Source organism: Heliangelus exortis, chromosome 3 (genome assembly GCF_036169615.1).
Source record: "Heliangelus exortis chromosome 3, bHelExo1.hap1, whole genome shotgun sequence".
NCBI lineage: Eukaryota > Metazoa > Chordata > Aves > Apodiformes > Trochilidae > Heliangelus > Heliangelus exortis.
The window spans coordinates 21,195,916-21,219,511 of NC_092424.1; the positions used below are offsets into that span (position 1 = coordinate 21,195,916).

General features: G+C 35.9%; 1 protein-coding gene across 4 annotated transcripts in view; it reads right to left on the bottom strand.

Moving 5' to 3' along the window:
- The window catches only part of UBR2 (ubiquitin protein ligase E3 component n-recognin 2), a 54,178-nt gene that overhangs the window by 21,770 nt on the left and 8,812 nt on the right, over positions 1-23,596 (bottom strand). For 2 of the 4 annotated variants that reach the window (XM_071739539.1, XM_071739538.1), the window contains exons 5-24: positions 20,759-20,886; positions 19,629-19,767; positions 19,110-19,172; positions 17,764-17,884; positions 15,095-15,202; positions 13,854-13,942; positions 12,887-12,985; positions 10,424-10,587; positions 10,234-10,333; positions 9,073-9,201; positions 8,457-8,640; positions 7,392-7,453; positions 6,533-6,643; positions 4,976-5,041; positions 3,556-3,678; positions 2,998-3,061; positions 2,577-2,701; positions 1,218-1,270; positions 861-963; positions 248-296 (exon numbers count right to left, since the gene is read on the bottom strand). In XM_071739539.1, the coding sequence (XP_071595640.1) occupies positions 248-296; positions 861-963; positions 1,218-1,270; positions 2,577-2,701; positions 2,998-3,061; positions 3,556-3,678; positions 4,976-5,041; positions 6,533-6,643; positions 7,392-7,453; positions 8,457-8,640; positions 9,073-9,201; positions 10,234-10,333; positions 10,424-10,587; positions 12,887-12,985; positions 13,854-13,942; positions 15,095-15,202; positions 17,764-17,884; positions 19,110-19,172; positions 19,629-19,767; positions 20,759-20,886 (2,080 nt within the window). Of the gene's footprint in view, positions 1-247; positions 297-860; positions 964-1,217; positions 1,271-2,576; positions 2,702-2,997; positions 3,062-3,555; positions 3,679-4,975; positions 5,042-6,532; positions 6,644-7,391; positions 7,454-8,456; positions 8,641-9,072; positions 9,202-10,233; positions 10,334-10,423; positions 10,588-12,886; positions 12,986-13,059; positions 13,159-13,853; positions 13,943-15,094; positions 15,203-17,763; positions 17,885-19,109; positions 19,173-19,628; positions 19,768-20,758; positions 20,887-23,596 lie in introns of all 4 variants that reach the window. The other 2 variants (XM_071739540.1, XM_071739537.1) reach the window with 1 other exon arrangement.

Sequence of the window (23,596 nt, forward strand, 5' to 3'; positions counted from 1 at the left end):
AGTTGCTTGCTAAATTGTATTACAGACAAATGCAACATTCAGCATGGCTTGAATGTAACAGAAAATCCAAAGGAATAAGTCATTCTGAAGGCTGGTAGCATGACAGATCAAATTCCTGCTTGACATGAGGGAAATGACTACATTTTCACCAGTCTCAGGCTAACCCAACACACAGTGTAGGTGCCAGGGCAATACACATTTTTGTAGATGCTCCCCCCTTTTCCCACCTTCTCTAAAAGAGAAATACCTGTATCTTCTCTGTTCTGTCTTTTCAGCTTTCTTTGTGCTTCCTCTGCCTGAAAGCAGAATGATGCCATTATTACTCAAAACCTGTACAAATATAAAACTAATAACAAAGCATTCCTACTTTATTGTTATTTATTGGTTTTCCCCCCTTTTTGCCAGCCTTAAATACCAAAAGAAAGCTTTCCTGTCTTTTCAGTTTATCTGACATTCTACTTCTCAAGTACATCCTGAACTTTCAAAATTAATCTTTTTGAACCAGTCTGAATTCTTTCTCTTGCATAAAACTGCCAGAGGAGTCTGAACTAAAATGGCAATTTCCATAAACATAAGTGAAAACACAGACTGTTTGAACATTTTCAGTAAAATAAGACCTAAGACAATCCACAGACAACCTCCTGCAATTCCACTGATTTCAGCTGCTCTGTATAGGGCACAGAATTCGGTGGCACAGAAATCAGCACAAAACTCTACATTGATTTTGTCAACATTCTCATTTAAGTTAACTATTAAAAAGTAACTTTTAACCATCTAGTAACACTTATTCACAGAACAAAGCTCTGGAAAAAAGTAAACCAAAAAAGAAACAACAGCCAGAAAGTCAAATTACTAGGTACCTTTGACTGCTCTGCCCTTGAGAAGTGATAGAAATACAGATTGAAGTTCTTGGCACATTCTGGTTTTAGTTCATAGAGCCCTCTGCCTGTTAATCCAGGTTTCCTACACACAAAAAAACCCAAAAACCAGGATACATAAAATTAATATTCCTTGGTTATCGACTTTTGAGCATAAAAGATTAACTAGCACAGCTGAAAAGCATTGCATAATAGGCATTCTAGAAATGAAGTAACACTATTATGACTTATGCACATCAGCAAACCCATGACCCAGCACCCTTCTGTCTATTCTCCCATTTTCATTAACTTAGCTACTCCATTTTTAAAGCTGAAATATTAGAATAAAGGGAAGCATACTTGAAACAGGCCACTTCTTCAATCACACTTTCCATTCCGGTCTCTCTGTTCTCCTACATTGAGTGTAAAGACAACACAGTCTGTTACTGGAGTTCTTGGATTAAACACAAATAACATACAATACAAGATAAGCATGTAAATTAATGTATTTTACAACAAATTTTACTACAACTAATTTTACTACAAATTTTACTGACACTCAGGAGAATGCTGAAGCATGTATCATGAAAACACATTCAAGAAGACCATCTCTGCAAAAAAGTATCTTTAAAAAATAATGCCATTTTAAGTGCTTAACATCTACTGGTTTACAGTGTCATAATAAACATGGATACAACCATAACAAAGCCCTCTAAGTTAGCTTGCTCAATTTATCTTAGAAATACACAGTCAAAATGTCTGGTTTCTAAGCCTTTAAAATCAAATAAATATAGGATAGCTAAAAAGACAAGTCACTGAAAAATGGTAAAACAACCTCAAACGGCAGCAGTAGAACATGAAACACTAATTCATACACAAATTACCTTTTACCACTCCCATCCTCTTCCTGCAATGCACATCAGCAGCAGCTAACAGGCCAAAGTATTTCAGTGACAATACAATTTAGAACTCTAGCTTAAATCCTAGTTTGCTCTTTCATTTTAACCCTAAAATATTTTTTAAAACCATAATGCTACTCTAGAATGTAACTAGTCAAATATTTTAAGTCCCAAATATTTAGAACACTGAAAAATTTCAAAATGTATCCTTAAAATACTGCCAATATAGTAAAAGATGAACTTCTGAATTCTGACTGCCTTCCAAAATCATTAAAAGATTACTTTAAAAAAATTCATTAAAGAAAAAGATTAAGCTTTGCTATACTACAAAACCACTCTCATTAGAATTTAGATAAATGCCTCTATCCTTGCAAGTGGCAGCACCTATGTTAAACAGGTCATTATACTGTGTTTGATTCTATGTCTCTTCAGCTACTTTTAGGCTTTAAAATATACTAACTGATGATAGCTCCACCAATTCACATCTATAACATCTATTCAGAGTTTGCAAGCAGACTGTAGAGCCAACTGGCCAGATGGCCTGGTAAGAAAGATGCACTTACTAAAAATTACAAAGAGCTGAAAAAGCCCTCAGGCCCCTGCCACTTTCATATGTTTTTTCTTCTTCCATAGGTGCTCCCTACCTTCTCTGTGACAACTAATAATCTGTACTCATGCTAACATTACTTGGCATAATCATGTCACTCCCATTCCACACTAACTTGAAGTCTGTGGCACTAGCTTGAGTAAGAAAAATTTTCAGCAATCAGCCTTACAACGTTGAAGCTGCATTTTGGTTTTTTCCCTCCAAGCTACTTACATCTTCAGGTAAGGCTTTTACCAGTTCACTGTGAGCCATTGGCCTGATGCTCAGCTGATGGATGATCTCTCGTTTTATTTCATCTGTTGCATTCACCTGTCCTATTCCAGGACTGAATCTTTCACCTGTAAAATTAAAATTTAAGATTTTTTAGGATTTTAAACATTTGTTTCTTTTCTTTTGAAATGTCAAGAAAAAGACTGGAAAAAAATGTCTCTTCTGTGAAGTCTTGTGTTCACCCATCAGCATCAAAAACATTCATTATGTTAATCTAAGCTAGTTTCAAGGTTTTTCTCCCAGGACATAAGTCAGAACTACAAGAAGTTCAAAATAGAATCGAACTTAAGTTGACAATGAAGAATGCTCACTCCAGACCATTAATGAGATGAACTTTTTAAAATTAAGCGTATTATGAACTTACCAACAATCATTATAACAAGGTACAGCATCTCTTCTATAAGAGTATTATTTTGTTGAACAACATCCTGAATGAAAATAAACAAACAAAAAAAAATTTACATTTTTCAATTCAGGGTAAAAGAATTATTCTATACACTGAAAATACTTTTTCACTGCTCCAAAACATTGCCTTTTTTCACTCCCAAAATGTTTGCTGACATTGCTGAAATGCAATTACAGCTGCCTTAAACTTCTTAAACTACACAAAACTTATGCATATGTTTTACATTTACTGGTTTGATAGTAAAAAATATTTATGCGTATTTCAAAATGGTCAAAATAAATTAAAAGCATGGAATCATAGAATGGCCTAGGTTGGAAGGGGCCTTAGACATCATCTACTCCAACCTCCCTGCCATGAGCAGGGACAAGGATAGGTCTTACTTTTTTAATAAAATAGGATAAAGTAAGATAGGTTTTACTTTTTCATCAACAAATTGCATAGTCTTTGTACAACAGCATCTGACATACTTTCAAAAACAAAATTGTAGACATTCTTTTGCAGTAATACATGAAATACCTTGTTAGTATTTTCTGTGCTAAATCTTTTGCCATAGTCTGGAGTACTAAATATCTGATCAAGTTCAAAGCGACTCAGCATTATCATCAAGAAGTGATTGGGATCCATCATAGACACACCTGTCTATTAAAGAATGAAATTATTAGAAAACAGACTTGGTGTTACTATAGTATGTTTCTACATTTATATACAATGTTCACAGTATATTCTTTATTAAATCCATGCTTCTCTCAGCCCTGGGCATGAAAATTTCATTACTTCATTATTCTTAGGACTCAAATAACACAAGTGACAGCAAATTTGACAAACAGAATACTATGCTTTATCAGTGATTTCTGAAGACCTTTTAAGTGTAAAATATTCATTGTTGTGATCTCAAATACTCTAAATAAAAGCCAATGAAAAGCTTTTGGTTGGTGGGTTTTGTCTCAACAGTCCTCTTCCTACTGGTTCAACTTTCATAAAGCATAGTATCACTTAAGTATATAGAGCAAAAGTTTTAAAAATAAATTCCAATCCTCAAGATAGAGGCTGAAGACTTTCACAAGAGTTTCCAAATCTTCCTGTAAAGTATTGATATTTCAGTGTAGTTACATTTGCTTCCACTTCTGAAAACCACTGGCCAAAGTTTTTTTCTGTTTATTAAACAATGTATTTAAATTGGCCAATTTTAAGTATTTGATGGTAGTTTAGTATTGCCAATGGCACCATCTTTAAGACAAAATAATTGAAACAAAGCTTAAAGATATCTACCCAGATGGGTAGCTGCAGATGATCAAGCTCAGATCAAGCCTTATGTCTGATAGCAGAAGTCACCCAAGACACGTGTATCCTAGTGGGTTTTGCTAACCCTAGGTAAAATCTGAGGGGTTTCCCAAGAAAAGACTTTGCTGCCTAAGTGAATTATGCATATTGATTGCAAATTTTAGCTTCCCCTACTCTTAATGTGCAAGTAATGCATCAGATCTCTCTGTCAGAGTTAAGTACACTGTCAGATCTCTTGAAATCTATTCTGAAGGAAAAACAAAATACATTGCAAATGTACATGGGGTTCCATTTTCTATCCAGCATTTTAGATGCCAACTTGGGAGAGAGAAGAGGCCATGTATACATTGATTACATTACTGAAAACTTGCAGACTCATAAAGCTGCCAGGACAGCAAAACACATTAGTTAAAATACTACATCTTGAAGATGTAGCTTTACATCGGTGTCACACAGAGGATTCTGCACTTTCCACAGCATATTTAAAAACAAGGAATTCAACAGTAGTGTTTCCTTTACGAATTATCCCATAAAGACACAAATACAATAAAACTTAGAAGTCCCTTTGTCATTAAAAGGTATCGGTGAAGCTAAAAACATTGCAGACGTATCCTGAAAATGCTTGATAAAAGCAAAGATTGGGACATGTGGTTACCTGAAGCATTACTATGTCCTTGTCAAACATCTCCCTCCTGCACTTCACATTATGATAATAATAAATCTGAAACAAACCACAATAATTAATAAACATCATATTTAATTTATACTTATTATCATTCTGGAAAATAAACTTTGTTATACAGTATTAGTAAACAACCCACGGTTTGAAAAAACTATACAAATATATTTGTATGCAAAAAGTATTTTTATATAGCACAAAACAAGCATAGTTGCTGCTGGTTTGTATTGATCTAATGTCTAGATTGCCCACACTTAAAAAAAAAAAAAAAATCTTGTTGACCTCTTTGGGCTATTTTTTTTATACATCTACTTGTTTAGTAATAACCTGCTTGAAATTCACAGGAGAAAAAGCCCCTGCAGTAAGAGAAATGCTTTTTCTTTGTTCCATTAATAGCTCTTTAATTATTTGAGATATAATCTTTCAGGAATTGCCAGCTTTGGCAAAATGTTAATATTGTGATAGAAATGTAGTTAGTCCAAACCTTCCTTGGAGCTAACACCACTGTGTTGAGCAGCAGCAACATAGCATTTGCTCCATGACACTGAAATGTGTGAAGGGATGATTCTATCATAATTATGGACAAATAAAGAGGGCTGTCAGGTTTCTATCAGGGAATGGTAACTAACTCCAGTGTGCCAACCTTTGCTCTACAGACACACCATGTGTAACCAAGACCAGATGTGGGAGAGTTAGGCTTGCTTCCCCTCTCTTCTCCACACATCCATGTCCATTCCTAACTTCTGGGTAAATATCCACAAGGAGCCAGCTGAACATGAGCTCTCCATAGCAAATGAAAGAGAAAGGACTTCAGACTGTGGTACCCACATTACCTAAACTAAACAAGGCTCTTAACTTCAAGATCCTGACAACCAGGGAAAATTAACACAGACATTGTCTATAGTAAAATGGAAACTGCTACAAATGTACGTAACTAGAGCTCATTTTTTAAATAATGACAATAAAAGACATCACATTATAAAGACTCTTTAGGTTAAGAGGAAAGTAGTACCAGAATACAGTAAGCTTGAGCAGATTAATTCAGCCTCCTTGTACATAAGCATGCATTGCAATTATCTACTGAAGATGAGGGTCTGTGGGAGGGAAACAAGTTTCTTGCAAAAAAATCAGTATCTATCAGAAATAAATCCTATTTCTGCTGTAAGCCATATCTTGCTGAGAAAATCACTTTAGATGCACAAATCTAATTCTGTACTCATGCTGCTGTTGGAGAGCATAGGGGAAAAAGGCTAGAGTCATCAACTTCATTATACTAAAATTTCTTAAAGCACAGAGCAGTAAGTTCACTGAGCAGTGCAGCAGTCCTGAAATGAAAATGTAACTTATGACAAGGAAATAAAAGAACACTAGCATTCAAATGACAAGAATGCTGATGTAAATGCCTACTTTGAATTGCCACCCATCAGATTTATGTAAGTAAAATTTGAAACCAACACAGGGAGGTTTTGGGGGCTGAAATTCTCTTGGAGGCGTTATCAGAAAACAGTCATTCTACAGCTATTCTGTACTTACTTGGTTAACAAGAGAGAACCCATTTCTTCTCCACATCCCTGCATGTACTTGGGCACAGAGGACCAGGCATCGAAGGGGATGCTCTATTAACATAGGTGGGCTAAGTTCACTCTGCATTAAGAAAATACAATTTTCGTTATGGACAGAGAAAAGAAAATGGGAGTGAAGTGAAGAAGGAAGATATTTCTGATCATTAACATATTTTGGCAATACAAAAGAGAAGCAAATACAACTTATCTGTTACAAAGCTTTGATGAGCCTATTCACAATCTATCCAATTGCTGCTCACCAACCTTGCACTGTCTTTACAAAGGCTTTACTTTATTCTGAAAGACAGCAGGTTTTGTATTTTAAAATGTAAACAGTATTCACTTAATAACATTGTGATTCGTTTTCTTTCATTCAAAGACTAAGTACTATTTCTTTCAAAAGACACTGAGATTTCTTCTCCCTGTTGTTTTCTCCTCTTTTAATTTACCTTGTTCTTTTTAATTTCCCCCTAAATATAAAAACATGATTAAGAACATGCAGGAAGCAAGAAACAACTGGGGAAGAAAATTAAAACCTAGGCCAAAGAGAATCAGGCCCTGCATGGAGTTTCTAAAAACAGTTTGCTACAAAACTAAGGTAATGCATGAAGAACAAAACACAAACTTGAGTCTTAAGAGAGCAACACTGATTGCTTATTGCTCCAGTCACAAATATCTAGCTATTAGTCTTTTAAAGGGTAACTTCATCTACTAAAGATAGTATCTCTGAACAGAATTCATAGCAAATAGTCCTTGGTTTTATTTAATAATAATAAATTCACACTCAATATTAATTATATTTAATGAATAGGCTACATTTAATTACATACCAGGGGTAGCAGCTCTGGAAACTTATATGCCACTTCAGTTTTACTCAGCAAAACATGCAAGCCTACATAAATAGATGAAACAAATACATACATACTATTACACACAATATTTTATATAACTCAAATAAGATAAAAAAGGTCAACAAATTTAATATCAGACCATTTTCTGGACGCAGATACAAGTAAGTCTGCAGATTTATCACCCTACTTGCAACACAACTATTTCCTGAAGAGACATATTACAAAGCATACATTTTAGGAGAATTAAAGTTTTCCCAATTTGCAGTACAAGTGGGATTTTCTCCTTTCTTTTGACCTTCTCGTGTCTCTTCAGTGACAGCTCAGAGTCCTTGGTGTATCACGACAAGTCATCAACAAAAGATACCCCATCCTTCCTACCTGTCCTTAGAAGTTTATCAAATATGTCAGGAACATATAATGAGGCTCCTACAAAACATGTAAGGGTTTTCCGAATTCTTTGTTTTAAAGATACAAAGGTTTTGCTTAAAGACTCACACATTCAAAGACTATGACCTGCATAGTCTTGTACCTAAGAATTGCCTTTTTCACTTCATTACCTGAGAATTTTTTTTTTTCTGATTCTGTAAACTAAAATTCAATACTTTTCAACCTAACTGTTGAACAAGACAGGCACAATATAAAGATAATTGTATCTTAATTTTCTCGTGACACATCTGCCTGTTTTCTAACGAAACATTGATTTGCCTATTCAATCTGACAGCAAACCATATTTCAAAGCAGTCAACAACAGTCTGTATTTTGTTGCACTTCTTCTGCATCACAAAAATGGCAAAAGCCACTGTAACTGCCTATAACACACCCCACTGACAAATCCAGTGGTGTAAGACATTCTCCCCCAGGCCTGATACAGTAATAACTTATCCAGCACTTGGGAACATTTTGCTATCAGCTAGAAAATGGCAAAATGCATCCCATTCAGGTTTTAAAACAACTGTTCCATGGTTCCTTGTGTACTCACAGAAATACAAACCACATTTACACACCATTTTTCATTTCCTGATATGCTTTTTAACTAGTCCATACCTGCAAGTAAGCGAGACACTGGGAGATGGATGCTAACTTTTTCCTGAGAAACACAGTATCTGATGGTCTCAACTGAATGTCCACACATACTGAGAACAATTGGCTGCTCTCCATCAGTAAAACCACTATGACACTGCATCAACACAGCCAGGCATTTCTTGTAAGCTTCAATTAACACTTTTTCCTGAAAGAAAGATCACAGTTTAGTAAAACCTAAACTTTATCTAACAGTGATGGATTACAGCCAGCTTGAATGTTCAAATATTCCAAGACCAGTTGTTTCACAGCTGAATTTTACCATGCTGAAGCTTGAAATACTCATGGAGTATAAATCTGATTCATAATCGAGCAGCATTTGTTAGATCCCAGATTATAACCTGATAGTGTTGTGATGATCACAACTTCCAGATGTGTGACAGAACTCTCTCTGCAATACCTTTTAAAAGGCTTAGCCACATCCTTATGACTTGGTCAGTTCAAGCCATAGAAGATGTGTTTAAATACAGAAAAGATTTGCACTTGCACAGAGAGTATCATCTTCAAGTTCTGTGTCTTCCTCAATTGTTACATATTTGTTTAGGTATTCATATAGAAAAACAATCCAGAAGGAACTTACATCTAAAGCACACCAGTCCTGCATCATTGAAATAACAAGTGTTAATTTCATCTGCAGTGTAAATGCTGCTTCCCATTCTGGTTCCATTTCTATGTGTTGTCCTACTTGACGAGTTATTGGATCCATACCCTAGCACAAAAAGAATTACGCATTTCAATAACATATCACTGAAATACACAGACAACATTACTATCTGTCCTTATAACCATATTGTTCTATGAGGAAAGAACAAGACTGGGACCAAATGGAAAGGAATTATACACATCTAAATAATGAGAAATTGACCCAGGAATTGGAAGCAAATGATACTGGGACAAAAATGGTTTGGGATATGAGCTCTAATTATTATTAACACGTGCAGAGATTTCAGTATTACAAGCCATCCAACAACATTTGCATACATACATTATCTACATGTACATTTGGGTTTTGAATGTATTTTCTAGGCATGTGCTATTAAATGTAGTTAAGTACTAACTAAAGACTGGCTGCTACAGTACCTAATATTCAGCTCAGGGCATAAGAAGAAAAACCCAGCACTGTCTGAGGATTACAATTTATTCAACAGACTATCATAAACTAACTAATGAAAGCTCACTACTGAGACAGGTATACTGCTGCAGTACTGACAAATGGGAGTGATTCTGACTTATACCTTACTGATCAATACAGTCAATTTGCCCTTGTAAAAGCTGTACTGCTTATAAAATACTCAAGATAATCTAGCACATGAAAAGGCTGGGGAAAAAAAATACCAGGGAAGAGTCTATTTGTATGTCAGGAACAATTTTTTCCTCAATATAAGGAGCAGCTCTGCTGACAATTAGTAACTTGATCTCTTGCTATGAAGTAGAATTGATTAAGATAGTCCAGGTTTTGCTTACACCATTAATTTTGTCTTGTCTGCCTGTATAGCTGCAAAATACACCCCATATGACATATTTCTTTCTAAATCACTCTCTTTTTACTGCCCTCTATGACAAACTAAATTTAAAATTCACGTGATATGTTGTTTTTCAGGAAGACTTGATGACACCAAAAGTTGTACTGCACTGAAGTTATAAAATGGAGAGTAAATTCAATTTCCTCCGTGTTTATATCATGATAGCTACCTTTGTGCTTTTACACAGGGCAAATACTGTGATTCACAAATTTACATACCTGCATACATTTGAGTAATTCTAAGAAGGCATCAAAACCCTCAAGGAATTTGTGCCTCAAGTCATCTGACCACTCAGTTGGCTTACTTATCAACACATACCTGGACACAATACAAAGATACAAGTGTTAATTTATTTTTTTTTCCCCCCGTCCTCAACTGATCAAATCAGCACATAACTAACATACTTACTTGAGATCCAAAATAAGGCTCTGAACACGCCTGAATTTGAAAGCCTGCAGAGCAGTGTAACGTTCAAACTGAAACCTGCCTTGGATGTCACGGTGCCTGAGGTGGTCCATGAAAGTTTTGATGATAGTGGTCATGAGATTTTCTTCTGTTATTAGCATTCGAGCCTATGCCAAAGTACATTGAAATTTAGTGTAATTAACAGACACAGCTAAGGAGAGTTTCACACTGCACCTTGAAGCTAGTTTATAAGATACACGAATTTTTATCCAAAATAGTTAAAGCAGTAACTAAAACAGAAGAACATACTGAGAACCAATCTTCCAAACATTCACAAAAGCCAAAAGTAATCTAGCCAGAAACTATCATAATCCAGATCTCTCTTCAGATCCCTTCTGTACTCAAGTTTGACTGTGGTTAGGCTCCTGCTAACCTATGTAATTATGAAAGACATATATTATTATTATTATTATGCATCCTGTAATTAAATTGTACCTCCCTTTAAGTATGTGTTGCCTCCTCTCATATAATTTAAGTACAAGCCTTTCAGGGGAGTAACAGCCCTTCTGCTTTCTGTTTACAAACTGTCAAGCACTGTGGTGAAAAGAACATCTTCTAAACTGCTAAGTGCAATTTCCACGTGGCAATTACTTGAAATGACTTATGATTCCCCTCAAGGGCCACTGCATATATCCATATTTTGTATGCAGCAAATCAACAGACATTGCAAAGTCCAAAAAAGAACATCTTCCACACCCAACCTAACCTAACCCAATCTCACAAGAGAGTAGGGGGCCCTAAGAAGTTACATCTATCTCTTACTTGTGAGCTCTTCCAGAACCCTCCCATTCTGTTGGTTCTCCAAGGTAAATGAGGTGAGTCTTACAGTTCTCAGATTCCATGAGGATTTTACTATGTGACTCATAGATTCAAAAAGATTGGCTACTCTGATCTACCTCAACAATACTGTCAATGTTGGCTGGAGTTTCTGGGTTCTACAGGAGCTAATGATACTCCAAAATACAATTTCTACTGCAGGGAAAAAAAATAACATCCAATGGTCAACACCTTCCACAAAAACCATACAAACAAACAATCAACACAACCACCCATCAACCCTCAAACCAAGCAACCACAGTTAAAACTTGAGAGCTCAAACTCTTAAATTGCTAAGATCCGACTGAAAATGTTACTGCAGGCAGTGGGGTGGTTTTACACTCAATGGATTAATTCAGTTAAGAATCAGTCCAAATGGCTCTAAATATGTAATACTAATTCTTGTTTCATGTGGTAGGAGCTCAAAATTACTTCCACATCATATCTATTCCGTACTTGTACAAAACACTTAAAACCTATTTGTTTTATTCTTTTGGCAGATTTTTGAAAAAGAAAACATGTAAAAATGACACTGCAATTATTCTCCTCTAAGGAAACAGTTGGAATTCCTTTCTTAAAAAAAATATGTATTAATCAGTATTATTCTGCCACCCCATCTTCCAAAGGAAAAAAATACCATAACTATTTGAATAACACTAGTTAGTTCAGCCTAACTGCAAATCTGAATACTGGCAACACTCTTACAGACAGCATCAAAATTAAAAGAGGTAACACAACATTGTCCTGAACCATGGAAACAAAATCCTGAGGTCCTGTTAAATTTCCATGAACATCCAGCCCTATGAAATGGAAAACCAACTTCGCTCAATGTTGTAACTGCCATGCTACCATTGAATTTTAGAGCTCAATAAAGTTGATTGAATTTGTGGGGATTCAGATGCATTTATTTTTTAAACAATTCTGGCTATGGGAATCAGACTTTTATTTCTGGTACAGCTCTGAAGTTTAATTTGTCTAGTTCATAATGCAAACAAAGACTGACTTATTTGGAGACTGTAGCAAAAAACCAAATGTTTCACAAACAAGCATAAGCTGGTGAAAGGCCAGTAGAGTTAGTGAGCCAGGAGAAGTAACACTGCCTGAAGTACTGTAACAAAAATTAACTGGAAACCTGAAAGAAAGCATCATTTGAGTCTAGAAGTACCAAAAGATGTAGGGAATACCATGAAAGAACTTTTGCTGCCACTTGCGTTGACTGGAAAAATCAACGTAAAGTGGGTAATTTATAAAACTGAACCAAAAAGTTACATTCTAACTATGACATGCAAACTTGATGAGCTTGTCATATGTGTGTTGCTAAAGTACCTTTCTTTAAAAATGAAAAGGAAAAATCTAAAAAGAAAACCAAAAAACACCTAGCCCACACTGGAAAGTCAGACTCGAATTCTGCAATGCTGAACACTTCACCTTCAAAACCCCCAGCAATGTATGTAAACAGTCTGACTGCTGTGCAGCAGCAGTGCCATGCATTTGCACAGAAATGTTAAAAGAAATCTGCAGTCTTGATTCAAGAACCTTGAGTTGCTTTTAACAAATAAAGATTTCCTTTTTTGGTCTTTCAGTACTTACAAGAGAAGGCACTGTGAATATCTGTATCGAGAGGTCAGCAATTGAGAACTCTCTGTCGTGGTCATCTTTCATAAAATCACTCTGCAATCGCTCATAGTTCTATTAAGAAGGAGGCAAAAAAAGGCAAGGAGTGCCAACTATCAGTTTTTAAAAGAAAGACAGGCACTACTCACCAGAGTAGGTACAGTGAAGAGTTGGACAGACAGAGCAGCCACCGATACTGCCCGCTCGTGATCATCCTCCATATAATCTCTCTGCAACTGCCGGTAATTCTAAACAACAAGGGGAAATTCACCTCTAATCCACACTGACCTGATTTTTTTTTATTTAAATGTCTGCTCTGGGAAACTTTAATGCCATCATAAAGGGAAGAGTAGCTCTTAAAAATTATTATATAGATGTTTTTTTACAAAAAAACCCACGCTTACACGTGAGACCTAGTCCAATTTCACTATAATAAAGATCTACTCACTCTCATTTTCACAATAAAGGCCAGTATTCTATTCTCTGCTCAGACAAGTTATTGGTCTTCAGCAGCATGAGCAGAATTTTGCAGTGCTGGTTTAGAGCACTTACAGTATTTGCTACTGCAGAAATATTAATTAGCATAACTGAATTTCAGCATTATTTCTGAGTAGTGCTGTAACAGCCCACACCTCAACAATGAGATGTGATTAGCTCTGAAAAAGTGACAGCCTGCAGAGCTGACAGTGAAGACAAAAACACCTGAACTGGTTTAGTTCTGGGGAGCCTGGAAAGCCCATTTTCTTCCCAGGAGATGAGACACCATTATAACTAACATTCTGAAGACAGAAGTAAGATAGTCAGCATTTTGTTTCAACTTTTTACTTCCGGAAAAAGGAAACAAATTCTGGATAACAGTTTGTTTAAAGGACTGTATGCTAACTAAACTCTCTTCACTAACCAGTTTAATCATTTAATGGTTCTTTGTAAGAGAAATACTTACTCTTGCAAAGCGGATAGCGAATAGTTTCTTGTACTTCAAATCCATAAGCAGACTGCTCATGAATAACTGGTGATACACATTTCTAGCTCCTGTCAGTAAAAAATAAATGAAATATTGCATGTCATTATTTTATATCAACATATCATAGAAACATTTAGAAAAGCAAACTTTTACAGAATGAGATAAGTGTGCATTTCAGAGCAGAAGCTGCTTCAAGCCTGTCAGGTGGTAGCAAAGAATTAAGAAGAACACAAACACAAATTCTTTGAGTGGTAGCTTTGAATGCTGTTTACACATTATTGTAACAAAACCTGTGTTAAAAAAATTGTATGGTCCAAAAAAGTAGCAGCTTTCATATTATGAAATTTGCAGTCAAAAAACTCCCAAAAATGTCAATACCAGGAATTCATTCATACAAGATAAAGGTATTAGATAAACAAAATATAAAAGAAAATTTTTCTCCGTACTACATCCACTCTTCACCCTACTGCTTTCTTTTATTGCTGCTCCAAGAAGTTCCAAATACATACAACAAAGAGAGGTTACTGTGTAGGATACCTCGAAACTGAAGAACAAAATATACTGGGGGAGAGTATGAATCAAACTACTATATTCATGTCTAAATAAGCAAAGGACAAATATATCGCTTTGTCTTTTTGCTTCTCCTTCTTCTACCTGGCCTTACATGCCCATCCAGGATACCAGACACAGAAAGCATGATGGGAAAGAAATAATCTCTACTTCCTGAAAATTGCAATTTTACAGCCCACCACCCCATTATAACAATCAGGCTTTTATAATTTTAAGGGCTCTAGAATAACACTTAAGAATACTACATGAACACAAACACAAGTCAAAGCAGAAAACCTCTGCCCTACCCCTTAAAATGAGGCATTTCAGTTAGTATGATGCAGATGCTGTGATCCTATAAAGCAAACAAATGCCAAATCACTCCATTTATTACTCAGTTTCCCTTAATTATCACTGTCATCTGCATATTCAAGTCAGCCTTAACTTCAGACTACTTTAAAAATCTGATCTAAAATCAACCCTTTCTCCAAATGGGTCTCCTTATATTCTTCAGTATATTTGGCATGCATCATAGAGACACAGATTATCACAATTCTACCTATAATACACCACAGTAAAAACAACCAGGAATTATCAAGATACAAAAGGTAAAGGGAAACCGTATATATATAACACAGTTTAGTATTTTCCACAAGTTTGAGAAAACCCACCTTTCCACAGTTTAGAATCATGCAGCATTAGCTTATCCACAAGAGAAGAATTTTCACCATCTGGCCCCTCCTGTAAACCAACTTGACACAATATCCGACGAAGGCCATCTTAATGAACAGAAATTATCTAAGTTAGTTACAGGTTAAACACAAATTTGTACATTATTTTAACAGACTGGAATGTTCATAAGACACAGTATAAGCCATAGGGCTCTCTTCTTGACAAATACTATGAGTAATGCTACTCATATTTTGCTGATAGAAACACAAATACCTTGCAAGTTTCACTCTAACCCTAGGGAACATTAGGAACCTTGTGAAAACTGCCAAAAATAATCTGTTTCAAAGTTATCAAATTAAAAGTACTGCTGGCTTACTAATGTAACAAGTAATTATACAGCAGTCTAATTTTCTAGGTTGTATTTTTCCTGGGTCCTATCAAAAGGAAAAGTATAATACATATATATATATATGAAATTATTTATAGATGAGGTTTTTTTACACATACTGGCTACTATTATTTTAAAGTTTCTTTGTTTTCTAATGAAAAGCAATAATAATTGTTTTTATTTGAATAGGTAAGTTACTGTATGCTTGCACACAGACCTGCATCTGCAACAGAACACAACACAGACATGAAAACAGTAAAAATGGTCAGCCTAGCTTTGCACTGCAAGTAAGGTGTATCCATTGACACAACTACAGGGTTCACACGCATTTACTCTTAATTCATGCACACTGCTGAGCAATCTCAGCTTCTTATGTAGAGCTGGCACTGGCCTAGTACCATACATATCATACCATGTCCTGCACAGCACAGTTCTATACAGTCCATGAACCCCTATTACAATCTGGGCTTTTTTTGCTTTGCAGAATTCAATTTCAACTAGCTACATACAGAGAGTAGTGAATTAACTGAAACTACTGCATTGTTCAACAAATGGCAAACAGATGCTTATCCCTGAAGAACTGACATTTGCTAAAAAGGATGTGGTAGTCAAGCTTGTGACAAATTTCCATAGTAAAGTTTTTCCTTTTATTCACTGACAAGAGTTTGATATTAATTTCACAGCCATCATCTGACCTAAGTTTGTGGCAGAGCACAAGACTCCTCCAACTGCCCATCTCCATTTGGTCAGGAGCACTTGAATATCACCACCTAAGCAGTTCACTTCTATCACCCCATATTACAGATGAATGGTAGCAGGCTGTTTTAAAAGGCTGAGCAGAAATCTAGACATTTAGGTGTGTTTGTTAAAAATCCAAGGGAAGCCAACTTTTAAAAAAGTGCTTTTCACAAAACCAGATTTCAGACCACATTGTAAGCCTGCATCCCAAGGTGTGTAAGGCATTGCAAACAGTTTAGCCTGTAGGTCACAGAGAAAACATATAATGCTACCATCAAACATTTTGCCCTTCTGAATCATAAAGGACATTACACTTAACGAACTGAACTTTCCAGAATTCCAGAAAACCCACACACAAATCAAACTATAAATTCAACACTGTCATCTGTAATTTACTACTCCATTAACATACGTAAGTTACTTATTCAGTGCTGAAAATGAATGACCTCTCTCTCTGGCACAACTGCCATGGCAATAAACTGGGCTCAAAAAACATAAGACAGTGCCTGCCTACACTTCACACTGAAAGGAAAATTCATCTCAGAAATTAAACATCTTCATGTATCTCCTTTATATTAATACCTATATTAATAATGTTCTACCAAAACAGGCAAGGAGTTAAACTGCTATCCTAACTTTCCAAACGTCTGACTTATGCCTCTTTACAAAGTAACTTACAAAAACATAAACTACTTATCTGTCAATAAAGGTAACGCATAGAGATCCAATGCCCAGTATCTCGGCAGTTTGTCAACTATCAGTCTAATAAAACATACAATCTTGTACCTATGCAGAACATGCATGCAATGTTACAGCTGAGTATATTTTGCTAATAATGCTTGTTAACATTTACAGATGCACAGAAAACAGTGCAAAGGAAACTACATTTCTACACATCAGCAGATTGACACATTTTCCTTTTATTTCTTCTCATGCTCCACATCTTCACAACCTTGTTATTCCTCAGGATAAAGGAGGAACTGAACCAAACCAAAACACAGAGCCCTTGCATAAAAGTGATACAGTGCATCTTGATTCCTTCGAAGAAAGCTCTTACCAAATACTGGATTATTAATCTGTTGGCTTCTGTACTTACCCAAAAACCTCCACACATACTTGTATTTTCTCTGTTCTACTTAACAAACTCTGAAGCAACCATTTTGATCATTCATCAAATGACTTCTGCATGATTTTGTTTTACTTAATTAGGTTAATTTTCAACTTTCTGAATTCACTTAAAAAGAACTAAGGACTGAAACATAGCTTGTTGGCATACAGCAATTGATAGCAATTCTTAGCTTCTGTTCAACAGCAACTGAACAGGAAAAGGTATGCAAGAAGTCTAAGACTGGTAGCACTTTGATGTGGAAGTCAGAACTCAGAATAGCACTCCAATAAGAGAAAACAGAATGAAATCTAAAAAGTTAATAGCTTTGCCTTATATATTACATATCTGAAATAAGTAGACCACACTGCTTCAGGAATTTAGCTTGCCTCAAAAGGATTCTCCAACATGTCTCATGACAGTTCAAGTTTTCTCACCTGAATATCCAATAACACTGCCAAGCCAAGTTAGGAGCTTCAGACCAAAGCTCTGATGGGCAACAATAGAAGAATGCATAACTTGTACTTTCAATGGCTTTGTCTGACGACTGGTATTTCTCTATTTTAAAAAAAAGGGAAAAAAGGAGACAATGCTTATTTAATTGAGGACTACTATATATTTCTGTACAGAAACACAGCATTTCTACAAGTAATTTCAGTGATTTACATTATTAGTGCATATTATAATTACTAACATCTACAAATGGAAGAAACAAAAGAAGTTTGAGCTTTGTTTATCCTATTAATATTTGAAGGGCCTTATTACACAATATCAACATATTTAGGCAGCCCATTTTCCACTCCTGGCCTCCTACCAATGTACACAGTGATTTGCTGCAGTTTACTGATAAGCAGTACCACAATCTAAGACAGCCCTGCACATTTGTTCCCTACAACATGATGTGCAAGTCACATAGCAGTCCACCAAGAAACAGATGGTCCACAGAGTACTTTCAATAATACAACTTTAGTATACAGAGTTAAGAAAGAATTTCTTCTCGTCTCTGTGTTAGTAACCTTAATAGTTAGAGATTACACATAGAAATAATTTGACTGAAGAGGTAGCAAGTTAAAAACATTGCATAAAGATATGCTAATGTTTTAAAAATATCTTTAACAGTTTAAGACCAGTAACACTAGCTGCAGTGTTTGTTTTTCACTGGTAGCAGTGTTACACAAACTATTTAATGTGATTAGATACTGCACTGCAGCAGTTAAAGAAAAAATAAATAGAAAATATTATTCCTATATTCTTACGTCAAAGAACCCCGTAATACATAGGTATTATTAATATATATATACACACACACACACACATATAAATGCACACACATAAAATACAGTGCATTTGTAGTTTCACACTTCAATCATAACAATTGCCACGGTTATGGCTGTGAAAGAGGCAAATAGCTTCATACTATAGGAGAAAACCCATAACAGTTTAATTTCACAGATCCAAACTGACATGCAATTCTAAAAGATTACACTTGAAGTTACTCATCAAAGGCTGCTGTCTGAAGGAAAAAGACACCTGGGAACTTCTTTTTAGGAAATTATTTTGGGTGCAAGGGAGACCACAGTGGGGGGAAAAAAACCAAAAACAAAAACAAACAAAACCCACATAAATCTGTATTTTGATACCTCTACTGTGCATACTGTAAATAGCATCTTCAACACTTTGTATTATTAAAAAGCGAAGAGTTATTACTGTAAACATATCCTAAACTGTGTAGCAAAGACTATTTCTGTTTAAGATGAGGCAAATAAGTAGGTAATATACTTACCACTATTACTGACTTTGCTTGATCACAGTACTGAAAGTCTCCATATCGAACAGATCTACGTCCCTTTAAATTTGTAAAGAAGTAACATTACCACCAGCTTCTAAACAAGAAGTTCAAATACTGTGTTTTAAATGACTATAAAAGATACAGTAAAAGTTTTAGATGCATGTTAACCATTCCTGCCTTCATACTGCTTTCATTTTTTAAATTACTGTATATAGTTACATATTTGAATTCCCAAAATGCATGATATATTAAAAGAAAACAAATTATACCAGATGCTGCCTGTCCTTGACAGAGGACAGAGAGACACCCTGCTATCTACACTCACAAGACTTAATGGTATACAGCTCCACTGAAACATGTATTTAATACTAGGTCTGCTTTGGACTGACATTTAAGCGTGGCCTGACACACAGCACTCAATCACTTTGGGAAAGCAAACTAAAGTAAGTGCAGTCAGATAAAATAAACATCAGGGTAAATATAAGTAAAAGCTTTAGCAATTAATTTACTCACATCTCTATCTACTGTTGTTGCAAAACCAACAGCTTCCTTCTGAGTGCAGTTTACAGCCTTCTGAAGAGTATAAATAACTTGTTCATAGGTATGGACTTCATCATTAAACAGCATGCAGTAGTAAGTGTCACTCTTCTCACTTCAAAGAAAGGATTTGGTTTATATAATTCAAAGGAAGGCAATTAAAATAATCAACACCTAGTTTAATGAAGTTTTCCAGCAAGCAGACAACACAAACCTGGGCTTCTTTTGTTACACATATCCATGTATATGAAAACAACAAACCACCCCTAACTTCTATTAGAACATGCATTTTTTTACTGCAGAACTAAGTCCAAAATGAGCAAAATCTGAAGACAATACTTGAGCCTGAGGATTGTCTTTGAACATCAGTTAATTAAGAATTGATAGTTTCCTACTAAGGAAAACTCATTTCCTTCCATTGCAGCTGTGCTTGATACACTCCCCCATAGCTTCTTCAGAGATTTAACTTGTCTTGGCATTACTTTGTAACAGCTGCTTCCCTAATCCTTCACAAAGGTCTATTAGGCAACAGAAAATTTGGTAGTCTTTTTTAAAGCTCAAACTCCACAATCCTCAAAACCACAATCTATTAAATTTCTACAAATTAAATGCTATCTTTTGATTTCCATCATTTAGTTACATGGCATCTTTACATACTACATACAGAACACAAAGTTAACATCACACATGAATCCATGATGATTATGATGGTGCAATACACTGAAATATTCTGTACTGCTTCAAAATTTGGAATATGTAGATCACTGAAAGTTCCAAATACTTTTGCCATTCTGATCATAAGATCAGAAAAATCTGTACCTTTGATCACAAGAAATGAACCCACCACTTGTTTTAGGGTGTTGTATTTTACATAGAGTTATCACAAAGGCATTTTTTCATCTTTATGGAGAGAAATGAACTGTATAATTACAAAAGTAAAAATATGAGAAAAACAAATCTATTACAAGCATTTTAGTCCTTTGCCTACAAAATATTCCTGAAAAATTTAGGAAGGGAAGAAAATTAAATCAGAATTTACATTTTCTATTGTATGTGCAGACCTTTAGGCAAAAGAAAAAGCAGAAGAAAAATACTATTATACTTACATCATCTCAAGGCCAGGCAATTCATTTTCCTTTTCCCATGTTAATATATCAACTGCATATTTAAATGCGATGGCAAAAATATTATAAGCTCTTGCTACCATATCTTCTGGTAACTGCACAAGAGGATCCTGGAAAATGAACATCAATAGCAATTGAGAAATTGAAGTAAATTCAAACCAGAAATTGTCAAATTTGCACCTCTCCCTGTCAAATAAAATGTAAGCCCCTTTAATCATAGAATTTTCAGGGTTGGAAGGGACCTTGAAGATCATCCAGTTCCAACCCCCCTGCCACGGGGCAGGGACACCTCCCACTAGATCAGGTTGCTCAGTGCCCTGTCCAGCCTTGGCTTTAAAAACTTCCAGGGACGGGGCTTCCACCACTTCTCTGGGCAACCTGTTCCAGTGTCTCACCACCCTCATGGTGAAGAACTTCTTCCAAACATCCAATCTCAATCTGCCCTCCTTCAGCTTGAATCCATTCCCCCTAGTCCTATCACTACTGACATCCTAAAAAGTCCCTCACCAGCTTTCTTTTAGGCCCCCTTCAGATACTGGAAGGCTACAAGGTCTCCTTAATGATGTCTCTCTTTAAATGAATTTACATTTGAAAGGAATAGTCAATAATAATCCTGCTTTCTTTTTCCTGTTCTTCACTGACAATCACCAAAGCAGTACCCTAACACTCAATACATAAATGTTAACTTGCCTCTGATCACCCACTTAAATTTTCAAACTTCTCTCCATTTTCACTTCCACTGTTCCCACTTCTGCACACCTTCTAGTAGCTCTTCTATAGGATTTTTAACCTCAGCCATATTAAAATCCCCTTTTTGCCACAATGCCTTCAAAAATATTATTTGAAATCATTGTATCTTTTGTTCCACTTACCAACTGTATAGCACAAACAACTATCCATCTATTGCCTTCTTCTATACCTGACACGAATTTACAGGTGTTAGGTTTATCTATTGAAGCTAATACAAAATCCAGAGCACTGGGATCATGATTTATGTTGAATGTCTCTTACGTGCTGTGACATATACATAATTAAATGCTTGAATCAAATAATGGTTTGAGCTGGAAGAGACCTTAAAGAATATCTAGTTTCACTCCTCTACCATGGGCAGGGACAGGGAAATATAACTAGGTGTTTCATAATGATCTGCCCGTGTCTCAGTTTTGTTCACAGACAGCTGTTCCACTTTCGTATGTGGACCATGCACTGGCCTTCTGCCTATTCTGCACTCTCCAGGGTGCCCTCCATTTGCTATCTGCAGCAGCCACTATAAACTCATCCTCTTCTCTCTGCTAGAGCAGAGGCAGCTGCTGCTGCAGGTGAGGGAACTGAGAGGAGGAGGAGGAAGAGAAGCGCTGCCTCAGCCTGTGATTTCAGAGGGACTACTTTTTGGAGCAGCAAATGAGAACCACTGCCAACTCTGAACTGGGTAGTACAGATACCACTGCCATTTCCTTCTAATCCATTTCAAGGGATTTGTGTGTGAATAGCAAGCATAAAGAACCTTGTATCTGAAAGGATTTTTCTTCTCCTATTTTGAATTTTTGATGTTCAGAACACTTAGTCTTTCTTCCACAAAGCTGCAAAGGGAACACTGCATGCCCTGCAGGTCACTTGGACACTTACTACACATTGGGTCACTGACTCGATTCATCATTTGATATTTTGAAGTATGTGTAATTGTTTAGTCAATTAAAATATTGAACAGTAGCCCTATTTCCAATTTAGGATTACCTAATACCAAATTCTGCATTTCATTAGAGTTTATATTGCATAAAAATGGTCACAATAACCTTTTCTGAACTTAAGTCTGCATTATGTACAGAAAGCCCTTGACAGTCAGCAGTTCACTTGTAGTAAAGGTTATTCACCCACTCCAAGATTCTTTTTGTATATTTGGAAGCTTTACAGAAGTGTTAGTAGCTGGGTTTTTTTGCTTTTTTTTTTTCTTCATTTAAAACTTATCTAGGGCACAGAGAATTATCAGTCACCAAAAGCAAAGGCAAATCTTAAACAGCACCACTGCTTACATCCCCAGCACTTCCAACAAAGACACGTATCTGGGAAGGGCAGAAAACAGGCCCCAATAATGCTCAATCCTTGCTCTACCTCAAACACAGCACAACATCTCAAACCACCATCACTCATGGGGAAGAAGCACAAAATCTTCTCAGTACCTTAACTTCTGTCACTCACAACTCACTGTGTGGGCATCTTTGGACAGAGAAGCAGCAGTCCACCCAACATTTCAGAACAACATTTTTCTAAAGCTGCCCACTAATGTAAAGTGGTATGCAGAGAAACTGGAAAATTGGTGCAGCAGTGCTAGAGTTTAAGGGTTGAGATAGTGACAACAGATTTTAGAAGGATGAGTGTCACTGCAAATACAGCTTCATTTAAACCATCAGACCAGCAAAATTCCTACAAGAATTCACCTTGTATCTTCCCTTCAAAAAAAATCTCACAGAAATTAGATTATGTAAGAAACCCACAAGTGGCTAGACCAGAAGCCCAACTGGTTACTCTCATGATTGAGATGTAATAACAGTTACTAAGGGAAGACTCAGAAAAGGAAAGAATATTCCTCTGGTCTCCACTAACTTAAGACACTAACACTTCCTACACCAAAGATGGTATCTGCAATTTTTAATTGGCCATTGATTCCTTTTCCCTACACGATTATGTTAAACCTCCTTTTGAACACACAAACTTTTAACAACAACAACAGTGTTTTGGAACAGCTAGTCCAACAGTTTGAATTCACACTGTAAGAAGCAGATGTTTTCTTGCATTTAATACGCCCAAGTTGCTATGCTATGA